A 15,800-nucleotide genomic window follows, 5' to 3' on the forward strand; every position below is an offset into this window, starting at 1 on the left:
TCCCTGTTGAATTGCCAGCAGAAGCATAAACAGGATAATCAACCAACCGGATAATCACCCAAGCCAAACCTGTAGAGGTTCAGTGACCACATACTGTATATCCATGGTGATACTGAGTGGTTTTGGCTCGGGGAGACAGAAACTACACAAATTGAAACTGGTACAGACTTGTCCCTATGATGTGTGCTCAAGATGGCGAGCCTGTTCAGACCCATTCAGGGTTTATAAACACCAACACTTATGCATCTGAGCAGCCTCCATCTCCTCCTCCTCAATCTGAACAGCCTCCATCTCCTCCTCCTCAATCTGAACAGCCTCCATCTCCTCCTCCTCAATCTGAACAGCCTCCATCTTGTCCTCCTCAATCTAACCCCCCCCCCCCCCCCCTCCCCCAGTGTCCCAGGAGGACCACAGTGGCTCCGCCTCCTTTGTGTGCGTGCTTCTGAGCCACGGCGATGATGGGATCTTCTACGGGACGGACGGCTACACCAAGCTCAAGACGCTGACCGGAATGTTCCGCGGCGACCGCTGCAAGACTCTGGTGGCCAAGCCCAAACTCTTCTTCATACAGGTGGGCTTTGAAGGACAGCATTATAACGTGTGGATTACTGCTGATGTGTGGGTTTATTTAGCGCACTGAGGGGCATGTTTTTCTTTCCTTTGTATGGTAACGGCTGGAAAAGCTAGTGTGGAGGGGGAATACAGTTGACCTTTAGTAGACCTTTAATTATATTTTGGTGTGTAACAATCTTTGATTGCTTTATTAGTATTTGTGTTGAATAAATTGTTTTCTCCATCAGAAATATCACAGCCCTATATATATATATTTACAGTGTATTAAATAGCAGGCAAAAATAGTGCATTCTGTTGCTCATTAAACAATACTGTTCTAGACCAAGCTATGGGACTTTAAACTAGTCTTATCTCTTCTAGGCCTGCCGTGGCACCCTTTTGGACGAAGGCATTCAGACTGACAGCTCCTGCGACCAATCATCGGATAGGATTCCCGTGGAGGCGGACTTCTTGTATGCCTACTCCACAGCTCCAGGTAATCAGTAATAGCTGCTGTTTGAATCATGAGGCGGTCATATGCTAATCGTGGTCCTTTTGTCACAAACAGCATATGACCAGCATTAATCTCCTACAATGCATCCATTATATGATCATCACTGCCCATTTTATTGTAGTCTTTGTTGAAGACTTGTCCATACCAAATTGTTATCAGTTATGGTATTTGTCAAAACAAATGTCTTGGCTTCATACACATTTTTATGTAGAAATCTTATAGCTGGGTGGCAAAACCTCTAATCTTAATACCCATAGTAATCAGTCATGAGGCTTTCTTAAAAATATCAAATGAAATGGGTTCAGGGATATCCTACAAACCTTTTCCATCTTTAATGAATTGCCCTCTGGGTCAAAACTGGCCTTATGGTTCTCAAATGTAATCGCCTGTATAAATGTATATGTGTCTGTTTATCCGTCTGTGAAGTGTGTGTGAGAATGGTACTATGTATTCAATGCACAGAATTATTATTATGATCATAGTAATTACTTTTACTATCATCCATACCTTTGGTATTGACTGGGTCAGTCAAAGTTTCTGGGGATGAGTATTAAAAACTGTGATCTATTTGGGTTCACCAGGTAGAGCTCGTACCATTAATGCCCAGACCTTATCGCAGCGATCAGGGTTTGATTCCTGCCCGTGGTACTTTCCTCCCCTCTCTCCCATGCCTGCCTGTCTTACTTTACAATATAAAAGATAAACCTTTTTTTTTTTTTTCATTAAAGAAAAATCTAATAAAAATATGATCTGTCCTACAATGAATGGTATTGCCTCATGGTCTCCCACCAGGCTACTACTCTTGGAGGAACACCACCAACGGCTCATGGTTCATGCAGGCGCTTTGCGAGATGCTGAAGAAGCACAGCTGCCAGCTGGAGCTGATGCAGATCATGACGCGGGTCAACAACAAGGTGGCGCTGGACTTTGAGTCGGCCTCCAGCACGCCAGGCTTCAGCGCAAAGAAGCAGATCCCGTGCATCATGTCCATGTTGACCAAGGACTTCTACTTCCCTTGTTAGTCGTAAAATGATGGCTGGTTTTGAAACCGTTCAAATTGATTATGGGTGTTCGACTACTGGTGCTGAGGAGATTATTGGCTGGGTTTTTGTTTCTATGATGAATGTATGGGATGAATCTGGTGCTGGATGTCGCTAAGTGTGTTGGCTTCCTTGGCTTCTTTTGATGTACTGCACTTTACTTTATTGTGATGGTGTAATCTGCACCGTCAAGGGTGGAGGTTAGAAGCTGGCCACATTTGGAACAGAACAGAAATTTATTGTAAAATTTTAGTATTGATGATTATATGATCATTGCTATTCGGTTGTCAGTGTCTTGAATACACTGCAAAAGTGTATCCATTCCAAAGTGAAACAAAGTATTTGTACTTGACTCGAATTTGATTGTTGTTGTATGCTTGCAAAACAATGTTTTGAAATGTTTGGTTTAGGATTATTATATTATAAACTAAGATTATTTATCCTCGGTTTTTAGTAGCGGTTTATGAACAGTCTTAATAAAAAACAACACAGAATGATGAGCACAGGATGACTCAGTAATTTCTCAATTAACAATTTTCAATTATAGCTCCTCTAAAGTGACAGAGTAAATACAAACTAATTTATCATATATATTGAGGCGTCATCATTACCATGATGCTGAGGCTTCTCATCATCAAAGCCGGCCCTCCCTATACGCAAACTAAGCGGCCGCTTTAGTGCCCTCAACCGCCAGGGGCCCCCCAAGAGCACTGTACTTTATATATATATATATATATATATATATATATATATATATATATATATATATATATATATATATATATATATATATATATATATGTATGCATGTGTTTGTATACATATATGTGTGTATATATATATATATATAATTTTTTTTAATACACAAAGCAATTTACTTAGCAAGAAAGGAAACAATATAAACATACAGCTGATATTAGTTTAAAGCCCAGTTCAGACCAAACATGGAACGTCGCAGGGGAAAAATTGCAGCAGTGTGAACTGTGATTCCGTTGCAAGGCGTCGCCAGAGATTGAACATGTCAAATCGCCAGGTCCAGTTTTAGAACACAACGACGGAGCTATTTCTCTTCAGCCAATCAGGACACAGCACAGAACAACTTGTACGTCATGGCCTTACTCCGTCCCGGGGGTATTCCATCAACCAAGCTAAAGGCAAAGCTGGGCTTATTTCGCTTAGCCTCGCTACTTTAAGCTAGAGTTGCGTTCCACTTCCATCAATGTGACTTAAGGGAATCTACGCTAAGTAACCATGGCAATTTATCCGACCACATGAACCTGGTCGGAACCAGGCTAAGGCCTTGTCCGATTACTTACTAAGGACTTTCCTGGTGTGAATACGCCCTGAGGGGGTGGAAAGTCCTTAGTTAGAACTCTATTGTCCGGACCAAAACGCAATGTTTATTTTTTGGTTTAGTGTGGTTCCTTTCACATTGCAATTTTTCGCAACAGTCCGAGAATTTGTCAACAACGCACGTGTGTGCAAAGATCGTTCAATCATTGGACAAGACGGTCGGGGGCGGGGTAAAGCATAAAAAAAATGTAAACAAAGAAAACAAACTATTAGATTATGGAGATTCAGCGTGTTGCCCTCGTTGTGCTTATTAATACTGATTGGTTTCATACAATTACAAACATTTGCAGTACATTTGGAGCATCTAGAGGCCTAGGTGAGATTGAGTTTTGCGCCCCATGTTCCCATAGCGAGCGGAGCGTTGCCCTTTTAATTTACATTACCACATCACTGAAGACACATATTAACTGATTTACCTTTACTTTGCTTAGTAGCAGTTTCTTCACCCACTTATAGCTCTACTGTACTACGTTGCAATTAAACAATGTGTGATGCATGGAAAACAAACAAAAGAAAAGCTTCAGAACATTTTCTACATTTACAATATTCAGACAGTAAAGAAAAAGTAGAAATGGGGAAAGTGTGTAAGCTTTACTTTGACTGTTTCAGTGGGTATACTTAAAGGTCCCATGGCATGAAACTCTCACTTTATGAGGTTTTCTAACATTAATATGAGTTCCCCTAGCCTGCCTATGGTCCCCCAGTGGCTAAAACTTGTGTTTGGTGTAAAACAAGTGTTCTGGTGTTCTGCTCGACTTTGAGAAAACAGAGGCTCAAGCGCGCTGATTTGGAATGTGGTCCCATATGTCGTCATAAAGGATCTAAGGTCCTCGCCTTTCTCTGCCTTGCCCGCCCAGAGAATTTGGCCCGCCAATGAGACACGACCGTGCGAGTGCCGTGTGTGTGTGTGTGATTACACACACTGACGCAAGTGTTTGCTGTTGGTCGCATAACACGTCGGTTTTGACGTCTCTTGTATTTCCACAACGAGACTGTAGTAGGGGTTACCTCAGCCATGGTTGAGAAGGAATTGGGGGAAAGGAACTTTGGCTTTGACTCCCTGAAGTACATGAACTGCGACATGCTGCCTGCCGCCGGTTGCCGCGAGGCACCACCGCTGAGAAGCAGCACCGCCCGGCAGCGTGCGGTTCAGTCTACTTCAGATTGATAATATGTATTGTGTGATATCGATATCTATGTATGATATGATATTATTTAGATCTAGAGCTCCAGGACTCCTGTGTGTTCTAGGATATTTACAGAACACGGCTAAAGGCTGTGTGCCTCGCCATTGCGATACATCCACTGTAAACAGAGCGCATGGTATCGTGGCCGCAAGCTGCTCAAGGCCACACCCCCACCCTCCTCCCCGAAACGGCGCATTTGAGGAAAGCTCAACATGCGACTGGCTCGTAGTGGCTGTAATTCTGCACCACGGCTGAATTTTGGGAACGCCTTCAAATACTGTGTTTGGGGCCTACTAATATCTCAATTAAAGCATCCATAAAATAGCATGCCATGGGACCTTTAATAAGTAGTAAAATAATTGCGGCAAATCATGTTCAAAGAGGTATGGATAAAAACCATAAGGGTTATGAATGCATACAATTGCTTGTTCTCTGCGGCAAAACTACTCTATCAACCCCAAAGCAGGGCCCCAAAATGATCCTGCTTAGGGCCCCAAAGTGTACAGGTCCGGCCCTGCTTATCATACATGATACAAATACGACCCTTTCCAGCTTGGTCGTTTCTAAAAGCGGCCACTAGATGGCGCGCTGTGCCCAGTTAACCAGCAGTAGTGATTCAGCAAAAAAATAGTCTCTGAACTAACTCTTGAGTCAACATGTCAATATGTCTTCATACCACCTGACCTAACCTAAACTTTGCCCTCCGTTAGAAAACCGTTTCTCGGCTTTTTTCTGTATGGTTGGGTGAGTCCCCAGCCCCACAGAAAGGTCGCTGGTTTCGTTTCAGCGGGAGAGGAGACGTGTTTCTATGTGGCAGAATTGAGGAAATGAAAACGAAATCGGGGCGGATTGTTGTTCTCATCCCGGGCGCCCTGCGCAGGCGCACCAGGGACTTCCGCGAGCAGCAAATGGTCGCGCCGCTCGAGTCTCGGGGATTTCCAGCCCGAGCGCCGCAGCAGCCGAGCCTCGCTTTTGGTTTCGTTCTTCTGGAGATAAACATCATGGTTCCTTAAGACAATTCTTCTTAAACCAGAACTAATACAAACACTACAAACATTACGAACACTAGGAACAGCGACTCGTCGACACTGTGTGCGACTCTGAGTGTGAAGCGGGACGAGGCGAGTGTGCAGATCTGCGGGGGGAACTTCACAGGTAGTGAACTCTTTATTTCCGCATGTTTGTGCCGAGCGCTGGCACAAGCGAAACCGTGTTTCTTTATCTATTTTCACTTTTGCTTGGCTTGAAGAGGAAGATGCGCGGAGACAGGAAAGGCGGACTGTTAACTCTTTAGTGCTAAATGCGGAACCAGTGTAATGGTTCTCCGCTCCAGGTGATCGAAAGCTTCTGGCCGTTCTCCGAGAAACTGAACTCAAACCTAGAGAATAAAAATGTCGAGCATAGTTGTTGGTTCGGATACATTGTCTGCAGACTGCTCCGACAGTGATTCTCTGCAGGTACTGTACAGTTTATTCTCGTTGATCCGTTGAAAACCTTCATTTACTTCATGCAACATACTGAACTTTAAGTGTTTGATGTATGACATGTTTTAACTTGATATATTGGGGTATTAACCGTGCTCGCTGAACCTCTGGGACTGAAACGTAAGCTACGTCTCCCAGTCCCAACAGATCGACCATAAATAACCCCATGTCAACAGATTTGATACTATGAACCAGAACCACACCGCGCAGTGTGCTGGGACGTTAATGCACAGCGTAGGGAGTGTCTCTTTATAGGTTTCTGCAGACGGACTTCGCTCACACAGGGACCCAACTCCGATTGTGAGTTGGTAGACCCACCCACACACACACACTCACACACTCACACACACACACACACACACACACACACACACACACACACACACACACACACACACACACACACACACACACACACACACACACACACACGTGCACAACTGATAAAAGCAAATATACATGAACTTCAGGTCTGTGTGTGTGTGTGTGTGTGTGTGTGTGTGTAGGTTTGTTGTTAGAAGTATTATAACCCCATGGCCAATCAGGTTCCTTTTAATGTCCAGAAGAAGATACGGTGCTGGGTTTATATTTAACGAATTTAACTTTGTTACGTGTCTACCTACTATTAATTAATTTTGTATTTATGTATTGGCAAGGTACCAATGACTTAGACCATCAATAAGTCAAATGTGATTAGGATAAGCCACTCATTTCATTGGTGGTCCACAGTCATAACGCCGTTTGTAGTGCAGTAATAACTGAATGCTGTAACCTTTTTGTGTGTCAATGTTCCCACAAGTGCATTCTAATGCTGTAAGGACATTGGGATTCTGGTAATGGTGGTACAAGAGTCTGCAGCTATCAGATGATATGAAGCTGTCATGACGCTGTGATATGATGTAACAGTACTAACAGTACTAACTGTATGCATTCATAAGTACTACCCACCTGGTAGTTCCATGCTCGTAGCGATGACATTACGTTTGATAGAGGCTGGAGCAACGCCCGGTGTCTGCAAGGATTCTGGTGACTAGTTCAGTTCTAATAATGTATTGCATACAATATGTGCTGATTTCAATGGTAACCCGCATTTTAAGAAAGGCTGTGTAATTCCTTTGCTTGTGAGAAGGCTACGCACTTTCAATCACATCATTCTTAAACCTTTACCTACCAAAATATAATAATTAAAGAAATCACTTTGGTGTGCTGGGTATTTTGATATGCAGGGCTATTGTGATACTGCCACTCAGGACGGGAAGTCACACACCATGAGTTATAATCAGGAAGAGAGTTACAGTGAGGTAAGCATTCTGCCAGCCCTTTCACTGTCGTTCCCATGGTAGAATGGCACCGCCACTTATAGCCTCAGGAATTAAGTTATTATGTGAAACCAATCTTTAAACGAAAGCTGTAGGAAATGTGCATTAGGTGGTTGAATTAATGGTGTACAGTTTTCACCCCTGTCCAGGTGAATGCATCCTTTTCATCCCTCTTCGCCCCAATACAACACAAAAAACATTTCTCTGTGTTGGGAGATTGAGATAAAAAAATAACCCTAACCCTATAAAATAGAATATGTATTAAGAGTGCCACCCTAGAATTAGGGGGAGGAGCTGATTCCAAAATATTTTAATGAGTTAATGGGAACTCATTAGTATGGAAAGGAAGCCAAATCGAATGAGATCCATGCCGATTGATATCTCTGTTACATGATGAAAATACTATAGTTGAGGTATCATTTTCTCTGGAACTTGATATAAATGTATATGTCCAAGAACGTTCAATCTGTTTAATTCCGTTCAGTTGTATCTGCATAGCCCTTTTGACAGGTACAGTCTCAAAGGGCTCTACAGGCTGTATAGTATGACCCCCCACCCCTTACCCTAGCAAGAAAAAAACTCCCTTTATCAATATGGAAGAAATCCTAGAACTCAACAGCTGTATGCTGTGAATGGTTGATTCCTTGATTTTTGCCCCATACGATTTGATAACCTTTGGTCTTCAAGACCATTGTTATTGATGGCTCCAGAATGATGGGCATGTAATCAGAATGCACCGCATACATGGTGGATCTCTTCTCCACTGGGGCAATAAGGTGATTTGTTAGCCGATTGTTTCATGGTTTCCCTGACCCTGCATATGTATTTGTACTTAGGTTTTAATTTCAAAGACCACGCTAGTTGAATTAGGAAAAGCAACAGTTCTAGCCTAATGCTTGGTTAAATATATTCAATACATAGATTAATCAAGCAAAATATCATGAGGTTTTGCTATTAAAATACTATAGTTATTAAAGTACATCAAGAACATATAAAATGTTTGATACACTTTGTACACTATCTTCCTAATATTCATAGAATAGGTAAATTATTGGGATGTAATTTCTGTGTGTGTAGGATACCATGCCGGTAGAGAGGATGCGAATGCGGCCGTGGTTGGAAGAGCAGATAAATTCATGCCTGATTCCAGGACTCAAATGGGTCAACAAGGTGAGCACTCACACTCACTTACTCTCATGCACTAAGGGGGGTTGCATTGTAGGGCGAGTGCAAAATGTATGGAGGACAATGCTGTCAGCATTACCCGGCTATTTACTACAACAGCTGATCGTCTTCTAGTTCTGCTTCATCCTCACCAACTGAAGACACAGGCATTTTCGCATGTGTCTTCAGTTTCGTCTTATCCATTAGTGTCATTGACATAATCTTAATGTGTCTTGTTCAAAGGCCATGTGAGCATTGTGATGCTTATCTCATCACTGGTTGGAGAGTGGGGTCCGTCAACCGTGTGTGTGATTCATTTATTTCAGGAAAAGAAAATCTTCCAGATCCCATGGATGCACGCGGCGCGCCATGGCTGGGATCTGCAGAAAGACGCTCCGCTCTTCATGAAGTGGGCCATACACACCGGTAAGGGACAGGGCCCACAGTACTAGCCCATGTGCCCACAGTACTAGCCCATGTGCCCACAGTACTAGCCCATGTGCCCACGGGACTAGCTACAAACCATTGTGTTCTAGTCCATGTGTGCTAGCCCATGTAACCACAGTACTAGATGAGTACTAGACTGCTCCATGTGCCCACAGTCAGTGAATACACACCTTGCTGGGCACTTCCTGTTCAAGTTAAGGTTACCGCACCATCCAAAAGATCCACAGAATATGACAGAATCACTGAGAATGTATATGGAGAAGACCTACCGTTCATGCTATATAAATAAGGGTCATGGCTGAGCTTAGTAGCTAGCCAGGTATGTAGTTAGTGTGAGTTAATAGCTAGGTGTTTGCCAACCTATGCACTAGCATAGATTAAGAGATGAACTCTGTGTGTGTGCGTGCGTGCGTGCGTGTGTCAGGTAAGTACCAGCTCGGCGTGGACCGCCCGGACCCCAAGACATGGAAGGCCAACTTCCGCTGTGCGGTGAACAGCCTGCCGGACATGGAGGAGGTGAAGGACAAGAGCATCAAGAAGGGCACCAACGCCTTCAGGGTCTACAAGATGCTCTCCTCATCGGAGAGGAGCACCAAGAAAGGTGGGCAGGGTCACCGGGCCTCACAACCTCCACCTCACCAGGAGGTTTGCTGTATTCTGCAGCGCGATCTGTTGGTTTCTGAACTCCGTGTGTGTTTGACTAAATAGGAAAGAAGAAGAAGGATGGGAAACCCAAGGCAGCTAAAGAAGGTGACTTCAAGGTAAACATTAACAGTTTTTTTTTGGTTGTAATACAATTCACTCGAACTCTGCGGAGGAAATGCGGTAATTTGTGAGCATTGAACCCAAATCCTGGTCCAATGAATTTGATGGTTTAACTTTTCCGGGGGTTGCAGACGTTTTCTCTCCAATGCGCGTACAGGGTGCAGTACTCTCGGCTTAGCCCAGGAGGTAGAGCGGGTTGGCTGGTAACCGGGAGGTTGCTAGTTCGATTCCCCAGCTCCTCCAAGTTGAGTGTCGAGGTGTCCCTGAGCAAGACACCTAACTCTTAACGGCTCCTGACGAGCTAGCTGGTGCATACATGGTCGATTCTGCCGTCGGTGTGTCAATGTGTGCATTAACCGTTGTCAGACGCTTTGGATAACAGCGTCTGATAAATGCCCAAATGTAAATGCACTCTCTGATATGTTAGACAGTGGAGGCTGACTGCTCCCCTTTCAAATGAAAAGTGCGCCGCTGACCTTTACTATCACCCTAAACCCCCGGTTGACGTCCTGGTGATACTGAGTCCTTCTTCGCAGGCCGAGGATGAGGGAGAGGAGGCGATGATGGGCGTGGACATCAAGGAGGAAGTCTGTGAGGAAGAGGATGGCAGAGAGCTGGACGGCAACCTGGGTGAGGAGGAGACTCCGGTTCAGACCCCAGTTATGGTCCAGAAAGTTATGTTTTCACCGGGGAAATGCTCTGGAAGGACTAGGAAGGCCTGTTGCCATAAGTCATCTTGACCTATTCTCTCACACCACTTTGTTACATGGCTACGGTTCATGTGCACATTAAAATACAACCTAGGTGATAATTGGTCAAAACGTTTTCACCAATGGGATGAAGGAAATGGAAGAGATTGCTTTCTATGGTTGAATATGACGATTGTATTGGCTAGTACGACGCATGAGTTGAGTACTTGATCGGTGCACTAACTGGCCTCACGGCCCATGACCGCTCGCAGGTATCCACTACCCAATAGGCGAGCACCTGATCACCAGCGAGCAGCTGCCATTTGTCTGCCAGACCATCGAGGTGACCACTGAGAACGAAGAGCAGATGGTCAGCTCTTCCTACCCCTACCCTCTCCAGATCTCTCCCGTGTCTTCATACTGTGGTGAGACCCCCCACGCACAAGCACACACATATATAAGTGTATACATATGTTATTATTAGTGCTGTCAAGCGATTAAAATATTTAATCGCGATTAATCACATTAATGTCATAGCAAAAAAGATTCTATGCTAAATATCCCTTGATTTCTTTATCCCATTAATTTTTCTAATTTTGATGCTCTTATCAACATGGAGAAGTGCATCGGCTTGCCTTGTGCAAATGTTTTTTTATTGATAACAACATTGGCATATACTGATCAAAACAGGACGATACAAAAAAAAAGCCTATAGTGCAATTAAACGATGAACATACAAACATACTGCATTGAACATAGCAGTCAGGCTACTGCTTCTTTGTTTTGAGCCAAAGAAAAAAAAAAATGAACGCCGTTAAAATTGGTCTGCGTTAACGCTGTTAATAACGCGTTTAACTGACAGCACTAGTTATTGTTGATATTTTTATAATGTAGAAAAAGACATAGGCTTAGACTTTTACTCGCTATACTAGGGATTCACTTCTTTGGAGTTTACTTAGTTAGCCTATGATGGATACAGTGGATTGATTTACACTTATCCACACTCTTGGCCAAAATGTGAGACTACTTAAAAACCTTTTTTTTGAACAATATGAGATGGAAAGAAATAGGTTCCGGGATGAAGTTTTAGTAGTTTTAGTTTAAGCGTTATCCCCATGGTAATTATCCACACCAACTTTATGATACTTTTTAAGTACCAGCAATGTTTTTGAGCATCATGAAAACATACTTTTGTTTTCTCTAAATTAATGTTTTATTTAGCAGCCGTCATAAATGGCTGAAATTTCTCTTTTAATGATCGAATAATGTTACCACCATTTTAAGATTTTGGGTTCCCTTTTAAGGAATAAAAGGTTCTTGTTAATGAGGAAGGGAATTGCAGTTAAGAACATTTTAGGAACTATTTTAAAAGTTATTGTTTATGAATTATCTTTAAGAGACTATACTAGCTTTAAAAGTATCACAAAGTGGGCATGAGTCTTAACCACTGGGATAACAAGGCCCCCCTTCTTTCCAGAATTTTCAGCCCATATGTACGGAAGAGATAATGTATAGAACGCCGGTCATTATCGAAAATAAGGCCAGACAGGGCAAACAGGACACCGACGCGCAGCGGAGGTGTCTTGCTTCGCCCTGAAGGGGCTTATTTTTCCCGCTTATTACACAGCTTATTACACAGCTTATTACACGGCTACTTACCAAAACGAAAAAATAACTTCACATGGTGTGTCTTTTTACAATTTGTTACCAGCATTCGTAGTGTTGATCAGCGGAGATATAGGCTGCCAAAGACGTTGAAGTCGCTTAGCAACCGAAGACGCTGGGGTTGAGAAGTTACCGGACTACTTGCGGAGTGATACCAAAGACGTCATTAGAGGCAACAAATCCTTTGTTTTCCTTGACAGCGGTCAATTATACTTGGCAACGGTGAATTATCAAATATAATTCACCGCCGGAAGTTGTGAAGGGCCCATGCAAGTGAACAGAGCGTTCCACGGCATTGAGAAGACCCGTGTAATACGTTTTTATATCATAGGGCTCGACTTCTTTGGTAAGTGATATTTGATATATTGTAGGGTGTATTTGGTTGTGTAGCACTCTTGTAACACTGGTTCATGGCTTTTTTTTCCGGGGCCTCAGAACACAAAATAGGTTGCAGAATCAACCGATAGATATGACCAACTTTAAGATGGATAGGGGCCTATAATAATTCTACATTGTCCTTTTATTGTCCCCATCGTCACTGCATGTTATCTTTCAAATGATCATACATAACTCTGGTAGGTGATTTATGAGCAGAGAGTGATATCATTCATAAGAGGGGTGATAGCTACAGTAAAATGGATCGCTGATACCGAAAATGCATTTAGTACAAAGTGCAACTCCACAAGCCCAACCATAACCAATAGACGCCATGGGTTATAAAGTCGTACTTATCTTATCTTATTATTCATATCATTCAACCAAAGGTTTGCTAATCCACTAGGATTGTTTGCTGCTTCTTCTTTTTTTTAATACCTTTGAACATTCAGCTCATTCAACTGTTAATGAAAACGTATTTCACTCTGTTGTCTCTGTAATAACAACACGCTGTTAACTCTTAGACTGTGCTTCTGTGCTTCAACTTATCCTCTCCTGCCCTCCCTCCCTCCCTCCCTCACGTCTTCAGTATAAACACTCTGCTGTCCTCAGACTGGTCTATCCAGCAGATCCGGCTCTGTTGCGTTTGAATGCAAATGTTACACAATCCCACAAACAGTCTTCATGCCCACCTTCCTCTTTTTGAAGCCACACTGTTTTTCGTTTTCTGGTTTTCCATAACTGTTTCTCTTTGTCTACAGACAGCGACACAGATAGCTTGAACAGTGAGACAGAAGATGCAGGAGAGGTGAGACTCATGCGCACACATTCACATGCAGGCACGCAGACAAACACGCTGGAGAGAGATGGATGAATCATTGACTGATGTGATCCACAGATATAAACAGGTCTTGACCTGTTTAAGGCTTTGCCCAGCCTTACTGGTGTGTGTGTGTGTGTGTGTGTGTGTGTGTGTGTGTGTGTGTGTGTGTGTGTGTGTGTGTGTGTGTGTGTGTGTGTGTGTGTGTGTGTGTGTGTGTGTGTGTGTGTGTGTGTGTGTGTGTGTGTATTGGAGTAAATGGAGGCGTACACAGCATTCATGCATCCTGTTGTGGAGAAAGATAAAGGAGGAGGGGCTTTCCACAAACTGTAAATCATTAACATTCTGATATCTCTCTCTCTCTCTCACTCTCACTCTCACTCTCACTCTTACTCTTACTCTCTCTCTCCATTTGTTTGATGTCCTCGTTCCTGTTTCTGCATTTTGATCTCTCAATGTTTACACCCTTTCCCATAAATGGATTACATTTGAACAGCCAGGCCAAGGAAATACACTGCAGCCATATAAATATTAGCTTTTTTCGGCTCCACTGCATTCAACTTTGCAAACATGGTTAAAGAAGGGATTCCCAGCACTGAGTGGGTGGCAAGACTCAACAGTTTGAGGTGTAGCTGACCCAATGGCTGGGTCTTAATTGAGATGAAGCCTCCTAGTTAGGTTGTGAACTAGTAGGAAACACAGCTAGATACTTGGATTGGGAAAAAATGTAACGTGGCAACAGATTCTTTCTTGGTGGGTGTGGGATATCCCATAATTAAATCCAACAATTTAATCGTTTTCATAAAAGCGTTATAATCAAACAGCTAGCATAGTAACTTTGAAGTCAGCTCCAATGTGATCTATTTTCCACGGAGGTAAGGCTTTCCACTTTGAACCAGAGTAGGTCCCTATCAAGAAGGCTTTCTTAATAGCCAGTGGCTATTCGTACGGCGACCGTACGTATAGCAATTAGGCTATTCGTACGGCGCGCCGTAAAAATACTGCATTAGTCTATTTTCACGGCAGGTTGTGGTTAGGGATAGGGTTAGGGTTATTACTATAATTAATTACTATAATTACGGTCGGCCCGGTTAGGGTTAGGGTTAGGGTTAGGGTTAGCGCCGAGCAGACTGATAGGTCAAGTGCGGTCACGTGACAAGCTCGGTCGCCGTACGAATAGCCACTGCCTTCTTAATAGTGATCAAGAGGACAGGAAAGCCTTCTCACCATTGAGACGCCGCCATTGTTTTGATTGGACTCGTTGTTTGCCTCAGGGCTGTATGACAGACTAATGATATGTGCTTCGCGTATCAAACAGGCTTGTCCTGTTGTTCCCAGTCGTGAAACCTTTGCTTGGATTAGAAGCTGACCTTTCCTTTCACTGCTGTCAGTTAGGGCTGAACGATTTGGGGAAATAATCGAATTGCGATTATTTCGACCAATACCGATTTAGTACGCGATTTTTCTGTTTAAAGTTCCTTATGTTCTGTATTATTCCCTAAACAATTAATGAATCATTCTGTGTCTGAACACAACATTGGAAGCAGTCAACACATAAACTGCTCTCTTTCCCTTAGACCAGGCCTATGTGTTGAGATGAATTGATGCATGAATTGATATTATGACCTATTTATTTAACTACTGAATTGTAAAAGAAAATAAAATAGGAATCTAACCTCTAATCTCAGTAGCAATAACAAATCCCCCAAAAAAATATATACACTATTTTTATTTATTCATTATCGCAGCCTTTGCGATTTGCAAATCGCCTTCTAGTACATGGCGATGTCGGTGTGAATTAGATGAATCGAACTCTTCTCTCCGCCCCCAGGGCGTGAGCGGCGCCTGGATGCGGAGCTACAGCGCGTCCATCCTCCGGATGCCGCCGGGCCCTCTGCCCGGCGTGTCCAGCTTCATGTCCAACAAGCCCAACCTGCGCATCACCACCATCCAGGACCCCAACCCGCTCATCAGCTACCGTGCCGACAAATGGACCGCGCGCTACGTCAAGTCAAAGCCCGGGACCACCGGGCACGAGGTGCGCGCCAGCGTCATCATGAAGACCTCCGACGTCAACTCGTCCTGACCTGCACAGGCCGTCTTAGGTTGTTCAAACGCTGCGTAGGGCGGACGTCGACACGTCCGTTGTCATGGTTGCTGTTTTTGATGACACATCATCAGCGGTTGGGACGGAGGTTTATAGAGGCCCCCGGGGCCCGGTGGGATCTCAGGGCCCCGGGGCCCGGTGGGGTCTCAGGGCCCCACTCTGCGACCGCGTCGGGCCGCTTTGACAAGGACAAAGGGGTGGGTTTCTAACATGGGACTGAATGCAATATTCTACGTGAACTCAGATGTCGGCTGGCAAATCAGCTCTGCCGTCGCTGACATGCATCAAAGAATCGCAGGGATCTTTTTTTCGTTTTCTT

At 43.7% G+C, this 15,800-nt stretch overlaps 2 protein-coding genes across 10 annotated transcripts in view; both read left to right on the top strand.

Annotated features, from left to right (window-relative positions):
* Nucleotides 1–2,609, top strand: part of LOC132465474 (caspase-3-like) — a 35,486-nt gene extending 32,877 nt beyond the window's left edge. For all 5 annotated transcript variants that reach the window (XM_060062120.1, XM_060062125.1, XM_060062124.1 and 2 more), the window contains exons 5-7: nt 396–571; nt 934–1,048; nt 1,859–2,609. In XM_060062120.1, the coding sequence (XP_059918103.1) occupies nt 396–571; nt 934–1,048; nt 1,859–2,088 (521 nt within the window). In that variant the 3' untranslated portion in view covers nt 2,089–2,609. The remainder of the gene's footprint in view (nt 1–395; nt 572–933; nt 1,049–1,858) is intronic.
* A 2,914-nt stretch (nt 2,610–5,523) lies between these two features.
* irf2b (interferon regulatory factor 2b) lies at nt 5,524–15,595 on the top strand. Of its 5 annotated transcripts, none has more exons than XM_060062196.1 (10): nt 5,524–5,801; nt 7,357–7,431; nt 8,527–8,619; nt 8,940–9,039; nt 9,485–9,661; nt 9,769–9,821; nt 10,362–10,455; nt 10,787–10,939; nt 13,316–13,362; nt 15,206–15,595. In XM_060062196.1, the coding sequence occupies exons 2-10, from the start codon at nt 7,399–7,401 to the stop codon at nt 15,458–15,460; spliced, it is 1,005 nt and encodes a 334-aa protein (XP_059918179.1). In that variant the 5' UTR covers nt 5,524–5,801; nt 7,357–7,398; the 3' UTR covers nt 15,461–15,595. The 5 variants fall into 5 exon arrangements, with proteins under 5 accessions (XP_059918179.1, XP_059918181.1, XP_059918177.1 ...); XM_060062194.1 differs by lacking the exon at nt 5,524–5,801 and adding an exon at nt 5,812–6,103; XM_060062197.1 differs by lacking the exon at nt 5,524–5,801 and adding an exon at nt 7,080–7,163.
* Nucleotides 15,596–15,800: the final 205 nt, after the last annotated feature.

The sequence above is a fragment of the Gadus macrocephalus genome, chromosome 10 (genome assembly GCF_031168955.1).
Source record: "Gadus macrocephalus chromosome 10, ASM3116895v1".
In the NCBI taxonomy this organism is placed as follows: Eukaryota; Metazoa; Chordata; class Actinopteri; order Gadiformes; family Gadidae; genus Gadus; species Gadus macrocephalus.

What these genes read in the sequence shown, in the direction of transcription:
- irf2b (XM_060062194.1), top strand. Translation starts at nt 6,038, where the DNA reads ATGTCGAGCATAGTTGTTGGTTCGGATACATTGTCTGCAGACTGCTCC. An exon ending in CCGACAGTGATTCTCTGCAG is followed by an intron (nt 6,104 to 7,356) that starts GTACTGTACAGT and finishes TTTGATATGCAG; the next exon opens with GGCTATTGTGATACTGCCAC. An exon ending in GACTCAAATGGGTCAACAAG is followed by an intron (nt 8,620 to 8,939) that starts GTGAGCACTCAC and finishes CATTTATTTCAG; the next exon opens with GAAAAGAAAATCTTCCAGAT.